Here is a 23,182-nt window from a genome sequence, read left to right as displayed (position 1 = left end):
TCAAGGAAAAGTGCATGGGGCACCCCAGAATACCGGGCCTCTCAGTGCATAAATATTTAAGATTGCTAACTCTTCCTCTTGAAGTTTTCCCCTAACCAGTATGTAATGACCTTTATCTTTTCTGATCATTCTTGGTTTGAAGTTCACATTGTCTGCAAACAGAATAGCTACCCCTGCTTTTTTTTGGTTCCTGTCACATGAAGTATTGTTTCCCATCCTTTGACTTTCAGTTTGTGAGTTTCCTTTTGGGTTAGATGGGTTTCTTGTAGACAGCATATGGTTGGATGTTGTTTCTTGATCCATTCTACCAGTCTGTTTCTTTTAATTAGTGAATTGAGACCATTTACATTAATGGTTATAACTGTTATATATTGGTTTATTGTTGACATGTTATCTTTCTGCTGTTGTATCTTTATCTTTCCATTCTGTTTAATCATCTGCCTTGCTTAGTGGTTTTTCCCTATGTGTATCTAGACTGTCTTTCAGTATTCTTTGCAGGGTTGGCTTGGTGATCATGAAGTTCTTCAGCTGTTCTTTGTCATGGAAGTATCTTATTTCTCCATCCACTTTGAAGGACATTTTTCAGGGTACATCAGTCTAGATTGGAAATCATTTTCCTTTAGGATCTGAAATACTTCACTCCATGCTCTTCTTGATTTCATTGTTTGTGTTGAGAAATCTGCTGCAGTTCTGATAGGTTTTCCTTTATAGATGCTCTGTCTTTTCTCTCTAACAGCTTTTAATATTCTGTTCTTATGTTGGATTTCTGGGATGGTGATTATTATATGTCTGGGTGTGGTTTTATTTTGGTTTTGGCTATTTGGAGTTTTATATGCTTCACTAATCCATATGTTGGTTTCCATTCTCGTGTTTGGGAAATTTTCAGCTATTACTTCTGTAAATAGCCTCTTGATATCATTTCTGTTATCCCCTTCTTTTTCATTTATCCCTATCAATTTTATGTTGTTTTTCTTTGCATCATCTTGCAGGTTGAATTGTTATTTCCTGATTCCTTGTTATTTTTAAAAGAGCTTTCTGTTCACTAGCTGCAATCTTGTCTTCGAGGTCTGAAATTCTATCTTCACTTTTGTTGAGATGGTTTTGACAACTTTCAATAGAATTTTTGATTTCCTGTGTATCTCTTTGAATCTGCTTCATGTATTCTGTTTTGTTTCTTAAATTGTTCATCCAGGGATTCTATCTTTTCCTTTTGTTCCTCTAATTTTTTAACTGTGTCTTCTTTAGATGTGTTCAGCATCTCTTTCATTACTTTTATCATTTCTTCTTTTACCTGGGAGATTATTTCTAGTTTGAATTCCTTTACAGCTTCCCAGAGTGCCTCTTTATTTAAGTTGCTATTATTTCAGGTATTTCAGGTGTATGGCATATATTTTCTTCTGTTACATGGCTTCTAGGCTTTCTTGGATGGAGGTTTGAGGTTGCATTTTGGTGTTTTGTTTTGTCATTTTCCTATATTTCCGTGTTTCAAGTGTTCCAAGGCTTTCCCTGGGCATGTTGGAAATCATCTCCTATGCCCTTGGCTCCTGGGACTGAATAGAAGTTGCTGAGTGTGGTCCAGTCAGGCCCTCCTGTGCCCACCTCCAGTGTTCCAGGAAGCTGGGCAGCCACCTAACCACTGTGGATGATGGTCCAAAGCCCTCCCTGGGCAAGGACCAATGTGCTGGAACTCACTTCATGTGCTCTCAGCTCCCCTGATTGAAGGTCGCTGGATGTAATCTAGTCAGGCTGCAAAACCTCCCAAGCCTAGTCTAGTGTGGCTGGAAGATAGGTGGGTCCTTGACCACTGGAGCAATGTTCTTAAACTCTCCTGGGGGTTGGGATGGTGAGCAGGAACTCACCTCTGCTGGCAACCCAGTTCCTTCCTTCGACAACACAGTTCCCCAGATTGAAAGGTCACTCAATTTTACTATTTTTATATTTATTTTTTTAAAAACTGGTTATTTGTTGTCTTTAAACTGAGATCAATGTAAATATTCTGTTTCATTCATTTCCACCCCTCTCTTGGATAAACAGGCTCTAATATTGAGTGGCTACCATATAAAAAGAACATTTTATTCGAGTAACATTTCATAGTTTACACAGTATCTTGTATGTGGGGGTTCCCTAGTAGTAGTAAAATTAGAGTGTAAAGGCAGGTGTTTTAACATCAGATCTAATGTCCTCTCACAGCACACCGAGTGTCTTGTTTGAAAAATCTCTCTCCTTTTCCAGCAGGTGGTTGTATCTGCTGGTGCAGACAGGCAGGCATGCTGAAAAGCTTTGGATTTCTAAATGTGTTCTTGCCGTGGCAGAGGCATGTGCCTCTAGCAGTGTGGCTGAGGAAATGACATTTTAAGTGTGATCTACATTTCTGAAAAACATTTTCTTCTTGCAGGAAGACATTTGGCCCAATGCATAGTTAACATCTGCAAACTTCAGTAGAAAACTCATTAGCTTGAAAGGAACATGATTACAGCAGTCTCATCCAGAAACAGAAGGTGATGTGTTAATTATTAACAAGAGATTGCCTAAGAGATTTAACTTTGAATTATTAAGGAGCTGTTGGGAATATTAGGGTGGGATGAACACCATTGAAACATAAATAGGCATTGCTCTGCTCTGAGTATTCACAACATCCCAAGGAGGACTTAGTGGGAAAGAAAAACTTGCTGTTCTCCTTCAGTTGTGATCCTTATGTGTATTAAAATTCTAAAACCTATCAGGTGGCACGTTGAGTTTGGCCAAGGAACCAGCATTTACAATTCAATAAAGTAAAACAAACTTTGCTGAATACCCATGCCAGGCTCAAAGCCATATATATAGAGAACTGGGAAGGAGTGAGATACAGATGCCACCCCTCAGGCGAACACTAAATTACCCTGAGACAACCCAGAAGGGACTGCTCTGGAGCAGCTTCAGGAAAAGAAGGCATAATACCTGCTGTGCTGATTAGGAATAAAAATAACATTTCCACAGCAACTTTCACGTGCCAAGCACAGTGCCAAGTGCTCTCTGGAGCCCAGCAACTCAATGAGTTTGGTTACTATCTCCATCTTGCTGCTCAGCAAACTGAGGCTTAGCTCACTGACTTGCCCAAAATCAGTGGGTGAGCTGATCCTCTCTGATGATGTGTTCTACCTCTGAAGAAAAGGGCATGTGAAATCAGTCTGTGAGTGCTGAATGGAAACCAGGAATTGGACAGTAAAATATTCCAAGCAGTAAGAATTTGGAAAGAGACAAAGGAAACTAAGGCTGGTGTCTACTATAAAGAATCACAAATGTCTGGTGTGGGAGTCATACTTAAATCGGTAAATAATAGAAGCTTTTGCATATTAAATCATCCTTTTCAAAAAATTAGGATATGTTAGGTTTATGGAGAGTGTAGGATTTTTCTAAGAATATTGAATATGTAAATGCAGGAACAAAACATTCTACTGTAATGAGATTAAAATAATGTTATATCAATAATGTAAAGTATTGATCATGAGCTATTTTACTTGTCATTGTCAGATTATGTCATCAACAGATAAAAACAAGTTGTCACAAAAGGACAAAAGCAAACATACACTAGTAAGAGTGAACACCAGCTATCTAGGCTTTCCAGAGTGTATCACTTACACTGATGAGCATTTTTCTGTTTTTGTTTTTAAAGGGGCATTTTTGCATGTGTTATTTGATTCTAAAAGTCACACATGCTCATTACAGAAAACCTGAGAAATACAGAGAAGTACAAACATACCTTATGCACATCGTTCACTCCTTGCTAACCTGCAGAACTGTAGGTCCTTTCTAAACCTCACTAGTGTTTTTTTACAATGTGTGAAGCTTTCCCCCCAGTTAATTTCCCTGGTGACTGGCACTGATTACCAGAGCTGGTCACAAATGCTAGCTTCTTGGCCTCTGTTTCTGTTTTTTTTCCTCTCCTTTTTGCCTCTCAAGATTCATTTCTACCCCCCGAAGCAAGGACCACATTTACACATAGTTCTACACTGGGCACTTAGCATGTTGGCCTTTGGGCACTCTTTTCCCTTTCTTTTATTCAACTGCTCTATATCTAATGTTAAAAAGAAATGTCAAAGCATTGCCTGTAGGTTGGCATTCAAATTAGTAGGCGACTTATGAGGAAAGGGACATTTTAAATTCAAAAGTATAAAAGGAAACTGTGGGTCAGTTACAGCCAGTGAAATAATGATCCTCATTTGTCAAAATGAGCTCCTCTCAGAAGAGTAATCCTTTAGGATTAATCTCTGGCTTCTTTTCTTCCCTAGTCCACATTCACTCACTGAGTACCTGCTGCATATCTTTGAGATCACAGGAAATACACAGATATACAAGATCTTCAGTCTAACAAAAGACGACATACAGGTTTTTAAAAATTTTAAATGTGGCATGGCTAAGTCACGTAAGACTGCTAGATCTTCTAGAAATTCAGAGATTCAAGCTGTTTGTTGACTGAAAGGTTCTGAAATTTGGTTTAGGCTTGCAGAATAAAGAAGACATGTATGTGAAGTGTGTGTGTGCATGCACGTGAGTGTGTGTGTGTGTGTGTGTGCATGGGAGTGTGTGTGTGTGTATGCACATGTGTGTGTTTACAGGAAAGTGTGTGGGTCAGGGATAGAGGAGTTCAGGGAAGACTAGGCATAAAGTACACATATAAAGGTGATAAAGTATAAAAGACCAAGAAGCTTTTTGAGGAAAAGAGATTTGGGAAGAAGAATGTGAGTCTGCAGCTGAGAGCCCAGGACAGCGCATGTTCCCTACAATTGGAACCATTTAGTTACTCAGCAAGTGTTTCTTAATCACAAGCTGTGTGGTAGGCCCTGGGACAGAAATGGTGAGACACAGGAGGAAAAACAAGGCATGGTGCTTTGCTTTTGCCAATTTCACAGCAACACACCTTTTTAGAAATATAATTTAAATTCAAGGAGAATTTATCAGTGGCAAAACAAAACTGGAAAAAATAACAAAAATTAATGATAAGAGCTCTCTTTTATGTTATAGCTGTGAGACAAAGTATCCCACAAACTGATGACTTGAAAAACAACTGCTTACTGTCCACAGTTCTGCAGTAGGGGTGGATGTGATGGAAGCAGCCATCTCCTTGAAATGCGGTATCAGTCACTAGGGTCTGGGGTCCATCTGGACCAGCCAAACTGTGTCGTGTACCTCAGCCTCAGACTTTGCTGTGACCTGGGTTCCTCATTCTCCATTAAAGGCTCTCAGCTGTTTCCCTCTGTGCCTGGTAATTTGATTTTGTATGCAGTGGCTGGCTCCCGCTGGAATGTAAAAGAGTAAGCTGCCCAGGTTTTCACAACTGGCACAGTGTCCCTTCTATCACATTCCGCTGGGTAAAGCAGATCACAAAATGAACCCAGATTTGAGGGCAGAGGATTGTACAAGGATGTGAATATCAGGCGGCGGGATTCGTTGGGAGCAAAAATCAGTTTGGAAACCTAAAGTCATATAACCCAGCAGCATCTTCCATAATTGTCTTTAAGGGACATAAAGTAGATATACTTTTTCTACTTCAGAGCACATAATCCCACCCCCTCACCATATCCCCATGTTTTTAAGTGCCAGGAAAACACAGTCCTTTCCCATGTAGCTCACTGACTCCTTAATGGAACTGTATTAGATTCTAAACCAACCTTGCACTATGCCAGGAAGGAGAGAGCTCAGCTCAGACCTGTCCCACCGGCTGCTGACACTGTGTCACTCCTAAGAGCTCCTGTTGTTACTCCTGCTTCCAAAAGCAAGAAAAGGACCCTCTGTGTGCCTGACACTGCTGCCTCTGTGACCATCTCCGCAGCATGACTTTCCCAGGATGTTCCTAAACCCTCTCCCTCCTCACAGGCCATTTCAGATCCATCTATTGTTTTGTTTTGTTTTGTTTTGTTTTGTTTTTTGTCACAAATAGGATTTTATTTATCACTATTAAAAATCTGGATTTTAAACAGACTCTTGGACTGGTGGCTCATATCCATCAGCTCGTTCAACTTTAGCTCCAGGCTCATCTCCAGTAGCTTTTCCAGAGCTGCTACCTTCACCATGAAGCTCCATGAGTTTTCCCAATTCAAACTTGGGCTTCTTCATCATTTTTACCTTTCTGACAAAGACATCATGAAGAGGATAAATAGACTGGCAAGCCTTTCCTATGTCTTTCCCAATGCTGTCTGGAATCAGTTTACTGGCCACTTCTTTCAAGTCATTTGTCTGCACCTCTCGGGTCATGATTTCCATCATCTTCTTCCCGATTTGGCAGACTTGTTGGTGCTGAGCATAAGAGGTCTTCCGTATCTGATTGTTGCGTTTTTTAGTAAAGCCAACATAGAACAAACGAAGCAAATAACCATCGGTAGTCTTGACATCAACATGAGCTTCGATCATGGTCTGCCATTTTTTGACCATGGAACACATTTTGTCACGGGTGAGATCCATGCCATGGAAGTTAGTCAGGCAGTTTTTGCCCTAAACATCTTCAGCAATTAGCTTGAATTTCCTAAAGGCAACTTCATCATTCTGCAGATCAGCAAGGCTCACTTCAAACACATGACCTTTGAGCCCATCAGACGCAATTTTGGTTCCTTGAGTTCTAGTGACTAATGTTTTTCCAATATTTCTTATGTTGAACATAGCCGGTGCCTTCACATCATACCAGTCTTTTTTAGAAAATGGGTCAACCACTTTCTTCTTGGCTCCCTTTTTCATAAGGCACTTGTTCTTGCCTACCACCATGGTGCCACTCAGAGAGCCAAAAGGCCATCTATAGTCTTTATGATTTGCTTTCCATCCTTGGTGATCTGTCTTTCCATTTCCAAAACTGACCATGACCCTCCAGGCACAGCTAAGCACTATGTGCACTCAGAAATACTAAAGTAATTCTGGGTAATCTTGTTGGTAGGAAGGGAGGAAAGGAACTAAACAATTTTTTCTTAAAATGTTTTGCTTTTTGAGACAGGGTCTCACTATGTTGTGTAGGCTGACCTCGAAGCCACGGACTCAAGTGATCCTCCTATCTCAGCTTCCAAGCAGTTGGTACTACAGGCAGTATCACCATACCCACCTAAAACTTTTAATAAGAGTGGTGTGGCCCCTCGGGTAACTAGGATTGATCAACAAAAAATCCGCAAATAATCCAGAAGAGATAAATAAAAGTATATGCTTAACTCATGTAATAAAATAGTACATTTAGTATATATACATAAAAAGACCAAAAGCTAATTGGGTTTATTAGAAAAGCAAAAGCTAAGAAAGTTTTTTTTTGTTTGTGCTGTTTTTCACATATCTAACCAATAATGATTCCATGAAGACTAATTGTGCACAAGCCCCAGAAGTCAGACATAGATTCAGATTCTCTCTCCACCATTTATTTTGAGCAAATTACTTGATTTTTCCACATCTTGGATGTTTCATGTATAAATAAAAGTACCTACCTACCTCATAAGGTTGTTATGAATATTAGGTAATACTTGAAAGTTCTTAGATAATACCTAATAAATTGTAAACATTCACTAAATGGTACTCAATCATTTTATTCCATAAGTTATCATCATCCTGAGAATGTTGAACACGTGCTCCGTTGATATTTTTTCTTTGTTATTTCTTTTTAAAGGTGATCTTGAAGGCAATGAGTTTTTAAGACAGTGAGAAGCTGAAGATATCCCTGCAAATTATCTTCATGGTATCTTGGCCAACTTTAAGTCATGGCAAGAAGAGGTAGCAAGAGCAAGTAGCAAAATATCAGTAGCAAATTCATTTTTAAAAAAACACACCTCAAGGTAACAATTATTCGCCTAAGTCATAGAAGTTAAATATGAGAAATAGAAGGTAATTAACAGAGATGAACTTCAGAGGGAAATAGCTGAGAAATACGCATTGAACTCATAGGTAGACATATACCTTCAGTGATTTTAAGAAAAATATACCTTCTCATCAAATCTGGATGGGGAGAAAATGAGATATGTGAAAGCAATTCAGAATTCCATGCTGAGCTTCAGTGTGCAATTCCATGGTAGTATTTTTGCTCTCAGTTTCTCTCCTGACGTCCTCTTTTCTATGATAGTCATAAAAGGCAGGCAGACGAGGCATTCAGTGGGGAAAAACAGAGAGCAATGACGTCCCCAGAAGGACACTTGAGGGGAACCATTTTTCTGCCCTCTGTACTTAGAGAATTTTATTTGCATAGAAGAACTGCAGGAGCTCTGGATGACAGTGGCTCTGAAAGAAATTGGAAAGCAACCTGTGAGGGAGGACTCAGTACATCTTGACTACATCACTAGTAGGCAGTTGTCAACATAGGGCATGAGGATAAACAACAGGCAGGAGAGATAGAGGCAGCATCCCTGAACTGGACATGCCAGTATACTCTGTACGTGATCTTTCAGGTGTGTAGCCATTTGCAATGCATTGTGGGTCGATTGCAATGGAAATAATTGGCCTGAGTCATTTTACAGGGCATGCCTCCTACCCTGCTTGGTCACCTTCCATGTTACCAGGAGAATCCCTGCCAGCTGGTTCACTCACCAGCTGCCGACAGAGTTTGGGGTTCCTTCGCTCTTCTTCATTCTGGAAGTTGTACTCCTTCCTCAGTTTCAGATACGGAGAACAGGCTCGAACAGTTGTTTTACATGCCTGAGAAAAATAACAAAGCCATCTGATGTTGAAAATATTAGGAGAGTTCTAGAAGCCCAAAGAAACAATACCACACAGGAATGCACCCAGTCTATGGTCAGGGCTACTAAGTGAGTTAAAGTAACTTTCAGAATGTTTGCAAACTTGAGCCTTATGCTTATGAAATGGCAGGTGTATGTCTAGGGGCTGTGAGGGGTGGTGTAGAGCTTTATAGTTTACACAGCTTCTTAATACCAAATTCCTAAACTCGACCTCATTTATATTCTCTCCCCCCCCCTCAATAATGGGTTTCATAGGACTCTTTACTCCCAATGGTTTTGAAACATTCGCTTAGTCCCATTCCACAGCAGGCATGATGTTGATCCAGCCCAGCCAAGAATAAAACAAAACAAAACAAAAATCCCATAAGGAGTTGCAAAACTAAGACTAGGAAATTGTACTAAGGCACAGTGAGAAAAGTTAACTGAGGCTAAAGAGATACATTCACTCAATGGGCTGCTTCCCCACTGACTAAATCCACCCCCCCCCCGCCCCATCTCTCATGAATCTGAGCTTTTCCAGCCCTCGCAGGTGCTGGATTGGGCAGATGGGTAAGAAGCAAATGGAGACGAACATCCTTCTGAGCAGGAAGTACCTACAGGAGGCCTCTTTTCCAAAATTCACAAGCAGGCTCCACTAAGTGGTCCTCACCTGAGGCAGGGTTGGCATCTCAGCTCTACAGGGCTGCCTCACATCCGCTATGACCAAAGGAGATTTCACGTTGTTGGGAGAATCACAGTCTTACCTTGGCAACCTGGGGGTTGCTGTCCTGTAAATGGGTTAGGAGGGAATCTCGTGTCTGCTTCACCTGACTGATGAAAAACTTCTTCCATTTCCGCCCAGCGAAGGCAGCCAGTTGCCCAAACAAAACAAAGGCTGAGTATCTCACATTGTCGTTCTCCTGTGGGTTGCCATCAACAAAACAAGAGCCAGTCTCAACCAAAAGGCAGCTGCATCAGGGACAATGCGGTCAGAACTCTTGGACGTACATGACAGGGTACATCCAAGGCCCAGAGTCCCTTCTCTCTTTTTAACATAGGTAGACATGCCATCTACTGGTGTCAGGCACCTCAGTTTCTCTATTAATTTATCTAGCCCTTTCCCACATCAACCTTTAAAGGATTTTCATCCTTTTTTTCTCCTCCTTTCCCTTTCTCTTTTGCATCATCATTCACTGGGCCAATTCCTTGTCATAACTTCCAGTACTTTTTCCAGGTCACCTCTCTGCTGTTGGTCCAATTCCTCCCACTTGCAGTGGAAATAAGGATCCTGCGTCTTCTCCCTACACCCTCCCAATGCTCCTGGCTTTTAGTCAAATGGGTCAGTTCCTCCAGGGTCACAAGTCAGCGGGCTCTGCCCTTCTTTCCTCTCCCATGTGGGCTGTTTGCTTAGTATCTTTTTCTTCCTAGATGAAGAGTCTGTGGCCCAGGGCATTTGAGCAATGTGCCACGAGTTGCCTGATCAGGCAACAGACTCCATGCTGCCAGAGCCCAGCCTCTCAACTCTGGGTGCACAGGTTTTTATACCAGTGTTCTGTGGTATAACTCCAGATGAACCTGTAGGAAAAGGGCAGGGCTGGGTCCCCTTAAGAGCAAGGAGTATCCAGGACACAGAAACTAAGCAAGTCTGAGGATCACTGATTATTTTGTGACATCTTTGTTTTTAGCATATGTGACACAGAAATTGCACAGGCTTGTCATTTTGTCCACTGATCCGGTGGTGTGATTATGTATGTGCCGTCCAATGCCCTCCCCAAATGCTGAGATGTGCAGGAATGCTAAAACAGGTATCTGTCCCCCAGGAACTTGACAGTCACCCAACAGGGGCACATGCATGAATGAACATTGTGTAAGGCAGACAGTAAAGATTGTTAACTCTGCTGGGAATATAAACCATCAGCAAAAAATTCTGCATGAGAATTTCCCTGTTCTACATGACCAAGATGTTCTTCCATGGCCAAAAATGATAGGCTGGCAGGGTTTTAATAATGGTCAAATGGCAAATAAGTCCTGAAGTTCAAAAGGGACCTCTAGTGAGACTCAAGGACCTGTACCCAAAACATCTGCTGACATTCCAGGATGATGAAGCAGACATCTTCCTCTCCGCACCTCAGAGAGGACCAGTGTACGCTTATTCCAGAACAAAATTCTATCTCTCTCTGGAGGAAAGAGAAACAAACTTGCCAGCAGCTCCTGCAAAAGCTCCAAGTTTCATAATCTCAAGGCCTCTTATTCTTTTGCAAAGCTATCTGGCATTGTGTGGCTCCACAGGAACTCAACAGTGTGGGGAGCTGAGTCAGGTTACTTGAGCAGAAAATAAAAGGTTTGTTCCCTGTTCATCAGGTTGTATTTTTCAGAGAATAACTGGCAGGCTAACTTGATAGCTTGCAAGCCAGGTATCTAAGATCCTCATGTCCCAGTAGCTGACAATGCAGGCATTATAGCCAGGCCTTTTTTCATGTACAGTTACTGCTCTGCAAACCTCTGGTAGGGTCCAACCTTTCCGTGTTCTGGTTTCCTCATCTGTAAAGTGAAGGCAATCACAGAACCTACCTTACAGGTTACTATGAAGGCAACATGAGATAGTCCATGTAAATTGTCTAGCAGTGGGTATGGCCCTCGGTAAGGGCTCCCTGAATGCTATGTATTGTGGTTGCTACATTGTTACACATACAAGAGAGCACCGACTATGGGAGACATAATCATAATCATAATGTATATATTCACTTCTTTAATAAAATGAAACCTTTCCAAGGGGAATGAAGGGATGCTATACAACTTTTATGCCCTCCATAACTCTTCTCACGGTACTAGCTCATAAATGATTTATAACTGAGTAACTGATACAGACCTTGTTCCCTAAGCAACACAGTAAGCAGTGCTCTCATTTCTATTCCACTTTGATGTCAATAACCCAGAATTTTTATGAATCATCTCACTTACATCATCCAATAAAATCCTGGTCTGAAGGGTGATGTCTATGAAGAAGGAGCCCAAACTTTTTCCCTGGATCTTGCCCAGGATGATGCTCAGAGCCTTCAGACTCTCATGGATGACTTCAGAACTCACAGGGTCGTACAATCCGTGCACCAGCAGGTCTAGCACAATTTTCTTGTACTTTCTCACCTGTTACCAAGGTTGAAAAGCATTAATAGTCCAGGAATCACTCTCTATGAATTCAAAAGCAGTGCTACTTCCAACCTTCCAGTAACCTAGGTCTTGTACCAAGCAACCATGGTGACCTTCAGGATCTGCCATGACTCTTATCAAAATACAAATGCTTCCATTAGCCAAGTCTTTGAACAACAGAAAGCATGAGCTTGATGGGTGAGCTGAGGAGGGCACTTGAGGGAGGGTGTGGACTGTGTGACTCAAGGGCTTGAGGAGTACTAGGTACTTTAGGATGGGGAAGTCATAAAATGGTACTGCAGTTGACAGATGTTAAAGGAAGAGATGTAAACAGAGCATTATTACTGAAGAAACATAAATCATGGGAACATTTCCAAAGAGATGTCAGCATGTGTCATCTCTGCCTGGAGCTCTGTGTACCACGCCTGAGAGTGGTGAAGAGTAAGGTGGCCCTAAAATGACCCTGAGTGAATCACACTTTGTACAATCTGCTCTTCTTCATTGTAGAAAGAACCACACTCGCTTCTAGCCTCATAGACTATGCAAAGGTGACAAGATGTAGCTCTGGTGGTTACTTGGTATTAAGGAAGATTCCACTGTAGCAGGCAGGAGTGAGAGACACCCTCCTGCTGGCTTTGAAGAAGTAAGCTGACCTCTCATGAAAGGGTGACTTGTGGGCACTGGGAGTGGCCCCAGTAGATGACCAGCAAGGAAATAAAAACTTCAGTCCTACAACTGGAAAAGCTGAATTATCCCCAAAGCCAAGCATGCCCTGAGCTTTCTCAGGAAGGAACACAGTATGGCTGACCCAGGCTTTGCAAGATTCTGATAGAGAACCCAGATGCATCAGACCCTTGATCCACAGACACTGAAATAACAAACACACTGCTCTGAGCGGCTGAGTCTTTTGTGATTCACTGCACAGCAGCTAACTAATCTATGAGGTAGGGTGCTCCAACATTGAGGACTCCACACATGGGCACCGGAGAAATGGGAAGATAGGCCGAGTTCATCTCCTTTCCTTACCTGGTTGGGGGCTTCATTGGCCATGGTGCCCAGGCCTTTCATTGCCAGATAGCGCTTTTTAGCACTGGGGTCCCGGGCTCTTTCTGCCAAGATGAAAAAGACATTCTTCAAAGACTCCCTCTTCTGGAACCTCAGTTTCCAAGAAATCTAAGGGGTAGGTAAAAAATGTATTAATTTGGGACTGTTTGGAGTCATATGCTGAGCCCAGAATTAACACTATCTCCTCTCCCTGAAGAGAATCCTAACATTACCTGCTCAGTTTTACACTTCAACTAAATGTGTGTGTGTGTGTGTGTGTGTGTGTGCGCACATGTGTTGATCAAATCAAACCCAGGGCCCTGTGTATGCTAAGCACACACTCTGCCATTGAGTTATGGCACCATTCCCTAGAGGTGCCTGATTTTGTTGGAATAATATATTAATTTGACCTGCATCATGAAGAAATTGATGGAGGAAAAGAAAAGGAGAAAAAAACTAATGCATGATAAGGCAGGTTTGGGAAAATTATAGAAAAGTTATACAGCAGTGGTAGCTGTGACAGAAATTAATAAGGAAGAATCTTATAGGTGTTGATGTGAGAATACGGACACTTTTCATGCTGCAAGAAGTGCTGTTTTCCCTCTAACCTTAAAGATTCTCTTCTTCCTAACCACTTCCTATTTTTCTGCTCTACTGCTAAATGCTTTGAAAGACAGGTCTGTACAGTACTTGCTCTCTCCAATTCTCCTCTCCGTCTCTTCCTCTCTCCCTCTTTTCTCTCTCCCTCTCTCCCTCTTTCTCTCTCTCCCTCTCTCTCCATTTTTGTTTTTTGAGACAAGGTCTCACTGTGTAGTTTGGGCTGGTTTTGAACTCACTATGTAGTCCGTGCTGGCCTTGAACTTTCAGCAGTCCTCCTGCCTCAGCCTCCAAAGTGCTGGAAATAGGCACACACTACCAACCCAGCTCCTCCGGTTCTCCCTTGAATCTTCTGCAGTCAGGCTGATGCTCCCCCGTCTCCATCCCACCATGTGTCTAATTCCAGGGCCCATCATTGGTAGGCATCTTACTCAGCCAGCCAACAGCGTGTGACACTATTGGCAAAACTCATCAGCAAACATCTGTTAGCCATCTACAAACATCTCAGGGCCCATAAAAGTCATCCTAAATCCAGAATGCATGCATCCAAGCAGTTAAGATTAGGAAGAGGGATGCATAAACAATTCAAGTTAGGAAACACTCAGTGTCCAATACAGACACCTATGCTTCAAAGGCTGAACTCTAAGTCACTGCAGGGCAAGAAATGTGGCAAGAGATGTGCCGCGCTCTATAGTCAGCAAATGAGCCTGGGAGAGTCCTCTTCAAACACAGAACAAGGCAACCAGTATTAGAGTCAGAACCGAGATAATGAAAGATCCAGACAAGATGAGAGACGAAAAGCTATCTACCCACCATCCTCAGTAAGTGTGGAATGGGGTTGATGCAAATCTAGCTGTTTCTACAGCACTATCAAGAAGATTGGGCAGTTTCCAAATCTCATTGCTATTTCTGAGTTGCAGTTCATTCTACACTTTCATTATTGAGTGAGCAGCAATTTAAATCCTCCTCCACTCATCTTGGTGTATTCCTGGGCTCTATGCTAAAATTCTTTTTCAGAGTAACCCTCAGTGGAGCAGGTCCAACTAATGATGGAGCAAGCAGGTGCATCTTGAGGGAAAAGGCATCTGTTCATTACATTTTGTGCCAGACCTTAGAAAAGAAAGATATCACTGCTGTCCTTTTCTTCTTAGGCTTGGAAGTAGGGGTGGAAAGGGACTGGCCCAGGAGTCTCTGTGTTTGGTCCATGGAACTAAAAAAGAAAAATGAAAATCATCACATGGGCCACAAACACCCATGCACAGCCTTCTGGTCAATACATACTGCTGTCCACAGCACCACATGGATGAGAATGGAAAGAGGCAGTATCAGGAGGTCTCTCTCTAGGAATCTCTCATTCTGGCGAGGAGAGGGGACAATCACACAAAAAGGTAAACAGCAGCCTGAGGCAGACCCTGAGAAGTGGCAGCTTGGTGGACCTGGAGCTCCATCTCTGGCTTCCCTAATCCATTCAGCAGACTTCTTTATCACCATTGCCTAAGAAATAAGACTCAGATTTCTGGCCTCACTCACAGACTCCTCAAGACTTGAAGAAAAGCATAAACTCAAATGCTGTCTTGTTTAAAGCTCCCCAGGAACGAGTTGTGTATCTTGTTGTCTTTAAAAAGAAGTACTTACTCTTTCATTTAGCAATTCTTTAATCCTACAGACATTATTAAGACATCATATGCTCATAGGTGTGAAGCAGCTCTGCAAGTCCTCTATTGTCAGTATCTTTATGATTTTTAAATAAGTACGGTGAAGACTGCTGCTGAGTGCCCTGCAACAGGAAGAGACTCGTAAGACCATTACGGTGTTGTCAGCATCCACCTTCTTCACTGGATTTGACACCGTGCAACCTCTTGTTCTTCTCCATAGTCAAAATGACTATGAAAAGTAAACATTTTGAATCAATTGAGAACATCAAGGTGGCTATGACAACACAACTAAAGACACTCAAGACTTCCAGAACTGCTTCAAACAGGGGCAAGAATGGTGGAATCAGCGTGTTTGAAGGGTGTGGGGACTATTCTCAGGGAGATTAATCCTCTTTTACTGTAGTAAATATTTTTTAACTTAAACAGTCACTATATTTTTGGCCACTCTTCATTCATAAGAGAGAGGTACCATAGCACTGTGATGAACAACACCACGTTCTTTAATTGTGGTAATGTAAATACATTGCCTACAATGCTATGACTCTGTTATAGCAGGATTGTTATGCAATCATTACAAAGAATATTGGGCAGCACTATATGTGCTGAAATGATCTTTAAAATAGATTGCCACAAAAAATGCAAATGAATGTCTACAGTATATTACTATTTGTTTAAAATCAAAAAGGGAAGGGGGCACATATGTACAGACATTCTTGCATTTGCAAGGAACAGGGAAGAATACCCAGGAAACACAACCCAGATTGCCTCCGGGGTGAAAAACCTGAGATGGAAGGCAGACTTACTCTACTGCTCCTCTTATATACATACAACCATTACTTTTACCAAGTGCATCCACTACCCAATGTATGTATTGTAAATAAATGTAGCTCATCAGTGACTCTGATCAGCAGGCTAACTTGCGGCCCAGCAGAGTAAACCAGAGCTTCTCAAACTGGAGTGCACTGGAATCATTTGAGATCTTGTTCAAATGTAAGCTGTGACCCAGTGGGTCTAGACTGGGAGCTCCAGCTTCTACTTTTCTTCCTGGTGTCCAGGGATGCTAAGGCTGCTGGTCTACCTTGAGCGGTGAGGGCAGAAAGGGTCAGAAGAGTTGGGAGAGAACTGTGGGCCCCAAATGCTGGCAGACCCCTCCCAGAGCACACTACACTGGGATTCATAGGTTTAGGATAGCAAAGCTACAGAGGAGGTAAGGCTGCAGAGGGCAACAGTGTGGAGGACTTGACTGCTAAAGAGTGTGGTTTCAGTTGCGCTTTGTAGATATTTGTGGATGACGATTTTTAAAACTCAAATGAAATCCATGTTTAATCCACCATTAATCAGCTTAACAATGCTATGTAACGACCGCCTCTCTCTAATCTCATAATTTACTTCATCCAAAAGAAAATCCCATCCCAATTGAGCAGTCATTCTTCTACTCTATCCTTTCCCGTGTGTAGCAATCATTAATCTGCTTGCCATCTCTATGGTTTTACCTATTCTGGATATTTTACATAAATGGAGTTGTGACCTTATATGTCTGGCTTTTTTTCCATAATTTTTTCAAGGTTCACGCATATTGTAATATGTATCAGTACTTGCTCGGTCTGATGGCTGAATACTATTTTGTTGTATGAATATATCACAATTTGTTTATCCATTAATCAGCTCATGGGCAATTAGGTTGTTTCCACTTTTTTGGGTATTGTGAACAGGGCTGCTCTGAATATTTGTGTTCAGGCGTGCATCTGGGTATGTGCCTTCAGTTTTGGAGGACACATAAGTAGGAATGAAGTTGATAGATCATAAGGTGATTTTTTTTTCTTTCTTCATGATAATAAGGATTGAACTAGCTACAGCCACAGCCACTTTTAGCTTTTTTGTTTTTAAATTTTGAGACAGGATGACAGAATTTCCGAACTGCCCAGGATGGGCTCAAACTTACAATCCTCCTGCCTCGGCCCCCTAGAGTAATGGAATTACATATGAGGACCACTATGCTCTACTAGGGATTCTATGTTTAACTTTTTGAGAACTTCCAAGTCTCTTCCACAGCAGCTATACCACTTCATATTCCTTCATATAAGACTTTTTTACTTTCCCTTAACATCTGTTATTTTTCATCATCATTATTATCATCTTAGTTGGTATTAAGCAGTACGTTTGTTGTGTTTTGGTTTGTACTTTCCTAATAATGAGTGCTATTAGGTGCGTTTTCAGTGTTACTGGTGATTTGTATATCTTTTAGAAGAATTTTCTGTTCATAGCCTTTGCTGCCCCCCTTTGTTTTGAGACAAAGTCTTGCTCAAACGTGAGATCCTTCTGCCTCAGAATCCTGAGGTTACACATATGTAACACCACCCCCAGCCTTTGCCCATTCTTTGATTGATTTGTTTGTCCTTCGGTTTGGAATCGTAAGAATTCTTTGTATATTCTGGATACTGGACACTTAACATATATGTGACCTGCAAATATTTTCTCCCATTACTATTGTCATTTCACTGTTTTGTTAGTGTCCCTCAAGGCACAAAATTTACTTTTGATGAAGCCCAATTTGCCAATGTTGTTACTATCCGCGCATATATCTAAGAACCTACCGCCAAATCCAAGGTCACATGCATAACCAATGTGTTTTAAGTGTTTTATAGCTTTAGCTCCTATATGTAGTTTATTGATGTGTTTTGAATTATTTTTGTTTATGGAGTTGGTAAAGCACCTGACGGGGGTTGACCTGTAGATAGGTATGGATTTAGTTTCCCTGTCATCTCTGCCCCAGGTTATTGAAGTCAACCTGTCTTGTTCACAAGATAATAGAGAGATCCACAAAAACAGCTCCTCACCTCCTGGTCTCCAGTCCCAAGTTCTCCTTCTTCTCTGGACAATAAACTCTGTTGGGACCAAAATATGAACCACTACCTGCAACCCAGTTAGAGTTTCTTTTTATGTCCATTACCTGGCTGAACTAGTTCTCTTTGTTCAACTGAAAGCAGGCCCCCAGCTTTATCATGAAACCACTGATTCTCATAACTGAGCATCTGTCAGAATCTCATGAGAGATGCGTGAAACACACATTGCCAGGCGCGATCCCCAGAGTTTCGGATTCTGTGCACTTGGGCTAGTGACCTCACAATTTATACTTTTAACAAACCCCAAGAAGACACTGGGGTGCAACTGACTTAGGGACGACACTTTGAGAGCTGCTACAATCAGAGGAAAAAACCACAGCACAGCAAATCATTCCCCTCGAGCAGAAAAGGATTATAAAGTCATATAGAGGCCCCCCAAAATGCTTCATTGTTTCTTTCTGCTGTTTTCTTCCTACCATCTTCCGTTTCAATGGAACTTGCCACTCTTTGGGTAGAATACTCTGCCTCAGAGCGGCATCAGAGCTGACAGATGCCTGCCAGTGGGTATGGGGAACTTACAAAAAGTGTAGATCCCGTAGGCTGGGTGTCTGCTTGCCAAGGAGGGCCCAGCCTCATTGTAAAACAGGAGGCATCTGTGTTCCAAGGCATAAGAAATCACGCCTTGGAGCTGCTCTCTGCTGTGAAAGAAAACAACCTGTTCCCTTGTTTTTCATGTTCAATTTCTATTGCAAGATTAGCAAGGCCGCTAAGGGGTTCAGTCAACCAAAACAGCTTCCCCCACCCCGGCTTCTGAAGCCAAGCAGCCAGCTTCATCTTAATAGGCAAGTCTAGAATTCAAGATCAGGGAAAGCTCTTGAGCAGGGCAAAGTGAAGGAGAGCTGAGCCATCCTTCCTAGAGGATTCAGCATATGGTTAGAGACACACACAGGCTCCATCCTCAGCTCACCACCTGTTCCCTGAGCCTTTCCCACCTCCTTGCTCTGATCACAAGCTAAACACTGATTTGCTCAATCTCGCATGTTGTCCCTGAGACCTCAAGTTGATCGCTGGTGCAAAAGCAAAGCACTCCTCACTATGTGTGTGGGGGGAAGGCTGAGGGAGCGGCTTCCATCAGCCTCCCTGGTATATGTTACAAACTCCAGGTTGACCCCAGAGGTACAAGGTCAGAGTCTCAGGAAGCATCAGGGCTGAGCATTGCACTTTTCATTCAAGGTGCCTATGGTGCTATACACAACTTGGTATGTATATAGAGTCCTCTGTGCTAGAAATCAGTCCCAGGATTGGCTACTCCAGGAAGCTGAGAGTAAACCTGAACAGAGACCCCACCCCACGGGAGGAGAGAGGCCAATGGGGGAGAGAGGCAAGTGCATCAGTGTCTTTGCAAACAAAGGATTGATGGCACATGTTTGTGGGACATGATGAATTTCACTGTTGTTAGGTTTGGAGTTGGTTTGTCCCTTCCAGAATTCATGTTGAAATTTAATAATTGTGATATATTAAGAGATAAGACCAGGTTTTGCCTTTAAAAGCTGGTTAGGGTTCTGCCTTCATCAATGGATTACTACACTAATTTGATTAAGAGATTAATGAATTAAAAGGTTATCTCAGAGGGTCTGCTAGTTTGGCTGGATTTCTTTTATGCTTGCTGTCCCTCACCCACGGATATCCTGCCCCACCTCAGAACTCCACAAGCAAGAAGGCTACCACCTGATACAGCCCTTTAACCTTGATAAGTCTCTCCTTCTTATAACTTTCCTAATTCGTGGTACTGGGTTATTAGCAACACAGAATTGCTAAAATAACTGTCAGAATGGAATCATACAGGGGCTAGGTGTGGTGGTGCCCACCTATAATCCTAGCTACTTGGGAAGCTGAGGCTGAAGTATCTAAAGTTTGAGGCCAGTCTAAGCAATCTTACAAGACCCTATCTCAAAATTTTAGAAAAATTTTAAAGGGCTAGGAGTGTAGCTCAGCACTAGAGCGTTAGCCTAGCACTGGATTCCTAGGGAGAAAATACTGTGGGTTTGGGGGGATGACTGAGTGGTAAAGTGTGAGTTTAGCATGCACAAGGCCCTGAGTTCAATCTCCAGCATTGTCACCCATAACCAAAAACACAGTGAGCTGTACAACTATGATCTGTGTACTTTCTGGGATGCTATCCTTAAAATAAATAAAATACAATAGGAACCAGCTCAGGATCACAAGGCCTTCACCAGAGCTTTGTACCTCTCAGGCTTGCTGCTTCTTAAAGGACCCACACCTCCCACCGGCCCTTCCTGCCTGTAACTTCCTCTTCCCTCTCCTCCAACAAGTTATGTACTTTCTACTCAATCCAATCAAAACAAAAGATCATTTCCATCTGTTGCAACACAGGATGTCAGCAAGGAACATTTTAAACCTACTAAGAAGGACCTGGTACACAAATGCCGAGATTTTGTAGGTGTCTGGCTCTTCCTACATGCCCCAAAGCAATCTTATTCAGTGATCTTTCCCCTTAGGGGTGAGCTTTTCCAGTTACTGTCTACAAGCATCACAGGTGCTTGGCCTGGGGTGACCAGGACCGGGAGATCACGTAGCTAAGCCAAGGCCAAAGACAGCTGTGCTTGCGGCTGTGCTCATCCTGTGCACAAAGCTCGAAGAGTCCTTCTTCCTCTGGGAAAGGATTCCGGTGTGCACTAGGCCTGGATCCCTCCCCTGGGCTTCATCGACATGTTCTCATTCTCCCTGCTCTGTCCAAAAAGAAATGGATTCAGGGTTACAGAAGATTATTCACTGCCAACTCCCAGATGCCTCTTCAAATACAAACGCATCTGACTCAAATGCTGATCAATACTACAAAAGCCAAACTTACAAACACTTGGATCTTCTTCTCATCTGTAAAACGAGGGAAGAAATTTTTATTTCTAAAAAGCCTGAACTCATTAATGATAATAGTATGCAGGGTTTCTAGCTATCGGGTGGGCATTTTTGTATGCTACACTAGATTAAATAGAGTCCACCAAAAAATGTATGTGCACTTCAGGAAAAGAAAAATATGATATTGTTTTCTAACAGATGGTGTCCCTAGAGGATGTCATACATCGCAGAAAACCCACCATACTGCTGGGCCTTATAGAAGAAATTGAAAATGCATGTGCAGCAATCTCAATGACCAACATTACCCAAGCAGCAGTTCACTATACTAACAAATATCTGGAAGCTAATGGTCACCACTTTGAACATCTCTTACAGTTGTAGAGGCCAAATGTAACTTGAACTAATCTCAAGATACTTCAGTAAATTTACTATTGAAATGTTTATCCAAGTTTTTCTTTGTATGTGCATTTTTTTGGCAGACACTTTATTTAATCTGTGCTCAACCATCACAGCAGGGTAACTGGATTCTCCAGGCCATCTCTGAAGCGCACAGAACACCGCTTTAGCTGATGATATCTGCTCCTCCTGCTCCTGGAAGCTCCATGCCTCTCAAGAATCAGTTCACAGCAGCAGTACTTGATATTCAGACTGTGAAATGGATTTATTACTTCAAAAATTTTAGTGATATATTGCTGTGTTGGGGATAGAACTCAGGGCCTCTCTTGCTGGGCAAGTGCTCTACCACAGAAGAACATTCCTAGATCTATAACTGTGAAATTTAATTAAACATTATATGAAGTGTTAAAACACGAATATACAACAGAAGAGAGATGCTTCTCTAAAAGCAGTGTTGAATTTTCAGGATTCCACAATGGGAAGCTGCTAAGGAGGCAGGCAGACAGCAAAAGCATGGAGAAACCTTACTGACCCATTATGATTTGGGGAACTGAAATGATCCCATGAAAAGTGGCTTTGTAAGTGCCTTCCCAAGCATCTTTGGGTTCACATTACATCTGAAGAAACCAAAACTACAAAACTGTATCATGCATGTGATTAATGCAAGAAAGCAACCCAAAAGAAGCTAGTAGATGGATCCATATTGGAAGAAAAGGTTGTGATGCTCTGAAATCTAATCCCAATCTCCCAAAAAAGAGAGCTTTTCCGGTATTTCATTTAATCCTCACATTAAGCTGGAGAGGTAGGGTTAATGATCTTCCCCTTAGGAAAGGTGCAACTGAGACTTAGAATAATGCTCAACAACTACTCAAAGTCAATAGCAGAGAAGAGTTCCAGACTTCAGAAGCTACATTTCTATCCCAATTTTATCGCCTAAACAATGCGCTGCATGCTGATGAGGGTGTGGTCATTTCTGTTTGAAGGGAGCACCAAGGTCTTCCCTTCAGTCCCTCTCATCCTGACTCTTTGCTGATAGAATATTGATCTGTATTTTTTTTGTCTTGATCTGTAACCCAATCGGCTCCAGAATCAACCCTGCCCCCTTGAATTTTCCAAACAGAACATCGCAGCTAGTTACACACTTAGGATCCAGCTCCCTCCGATAGTGACCAGAGTGGCCTCCTAGGGATTGCTTTGGGAGCCAAGATGCAGAACGCGGCGCCCTCACCTGCTGTCCCGGGCGGTCACGTGACGCAGCGCTGAGGTGCGCGGTCCCGGTTGCTAGGTACTCGGTGCTCGGTGCTCGGTGCTCACAGGGCTGCTGTCCCCGGGTGGCGGCCAGATGTAATGACACGGCTAGCTCTCCCCAGCCCTGAAATCCTAACACACAAAAAGGCAAATGAGAAGATGAAGGGGGGTCAGTTTGGAGTAACCGGCCAGCGTAGAGTGCTGGAAAGTGAGACTCGAACGATGGGGGAAATCGGTGTGGGTTTGGCCGCTAGGAAAGAGGTGGGGGAGGGAGTTGCCCTCCGAGGATACCGACAAGGTTGTTGCAAACCCCACAGCCATCGCCCGTGCCCTTGGAGTCCCTGCAGTGTGCTGAGCTGTTTCTCTTCCCGCGGCCACTACCACTCCCATATTCTTCCTTCCTGTCCAGCCTCACCCGCACTTTGTCCAGAAAGGACGCTGATTCCGAGGCCCTTTCCGGGCATCAAAGGACGCGATTCTGCCAGCGCCGTTGCCTCGTTCTGCCACTAGATGGCGCCATCCCTCAACGCGAGGCTTCCTGGGTCCGGTGAAAAGTCAAATTTTTACTGGGATGGGACGATATTCGTGCCAAGCAGCCCCTGTGACTGTCGAACCTACCACTGGCGCTTTAACCGATGACACCACTTTGCTGCTCAACGAACATCATTTGTTCCAAAAGAAGCGCTCTGAACTCTCCACAACTTAAATGGCTTATTGCTAAAAA

At 42.6% G+C, this 23,182-nt stretch overlaps 1 protein-coding gene and 1 pseudogene across 3 annotated transcripts; both read right to left on the bottom strand.

Moving 5' to 3' along the window:
- Window positions 1–2,052: 2,052 nt before the first annotated feature.
- LOC100722461 (small ribosomal subunit protein eS1-like) lies at window positions 2,053–6,939 on the bottom strand (annotated as a pseudogene).
- Window positions 6,940–7,345: 406 nt separating this feature from the next.
- On the bottom strand, window positions 7,346–23,020 carry Mro (maestro). Of its 3 annotated transcripts, none has more exons than XM_013157249.2 (7): window positions 22,874–23,020; window positions 22,439–22,590; window positions 12,825–12,971; window positions 11,613–11,795; window positions 9,416–9,571; window positions 8,524–8,631; window positions 7,346–8,217 (listed from the first exon to the last, which is right to left on the bottom strand). In XM_013157249.2, exons 1-7 carry the CDS (start codon window positions 22,920–22,922, stop codon window positions 8,164–8,166), a joined length of 849 nt encoding a protein of 282 aa, XP_013012703.1. In that variant the 5' UTR covers window positions 22,923–23,020; the 3' UTR covers window positions 7,346–8,163. The 3 variants fall into 3 exon arrangements, with proteins under 3 accessions (XP_013012703.1, XP_003474089.1, XP_063087712.1); XM_003474041.4 differs by lacking the exon at window positions 22,874–23,020 and adding an exon at window positions 14,550–14,649 and having other exon boundaries at window positions 22,439–22,859; XM_063231642.1 differs by lacking the exons at window positions 22,439–22,590; window positions 22,874–23,020 and adding exons at window positions 14,550–14,649; window positions 15,075–15,190.
- Between the last annotated feature and the right edge of the window lie 162 nt (window positions 23,021–23,182).

Source organism: Cavia porcellus, unplaced genomic scaffold, assembly GCF_034190915.1.
Source record: "Cavia porcellus strain 051 isolate PalLab524CR breed Dunkin Hartley unplaced genomic scaffold, mCavPor4.1 scaffold_20, whole genome shotgun sequence".
Lineage (NCBI taxonomy): Eukaryota > Metazoa > Chordata > Mammalia > Rodentia > Caviidae > Cavia > Cavia porcellus.
Note: the sequence above shows the minus strand (reverse complement) of the source record. Positions and strands in the feature narration are given on the sequence as shown.

Coding starts and splice junctions, on each gene's coding strand:
- Mro (XM_013157249.2), bottom strand. CDS start 22,922: ATGCCCGGAAAGGGCCTCGGAATCAGCGTCCTTTCTGGACAAAGTGCG. Junction 12,972..22,438: donor GTGACCGCCCGGGACAGCAG/GTGAGGGCGCCG, acceptor CCTACCCCTTAG/ATTTCTTGGAAACTGAGGTT. Junction 8,218..8,523: donor CCAAACTCTGTCGGCAGCTG/GTGAGTGAACCA, acceptor AATTTCTTTCAG/AGCCACTGTCATCCAGAGCT.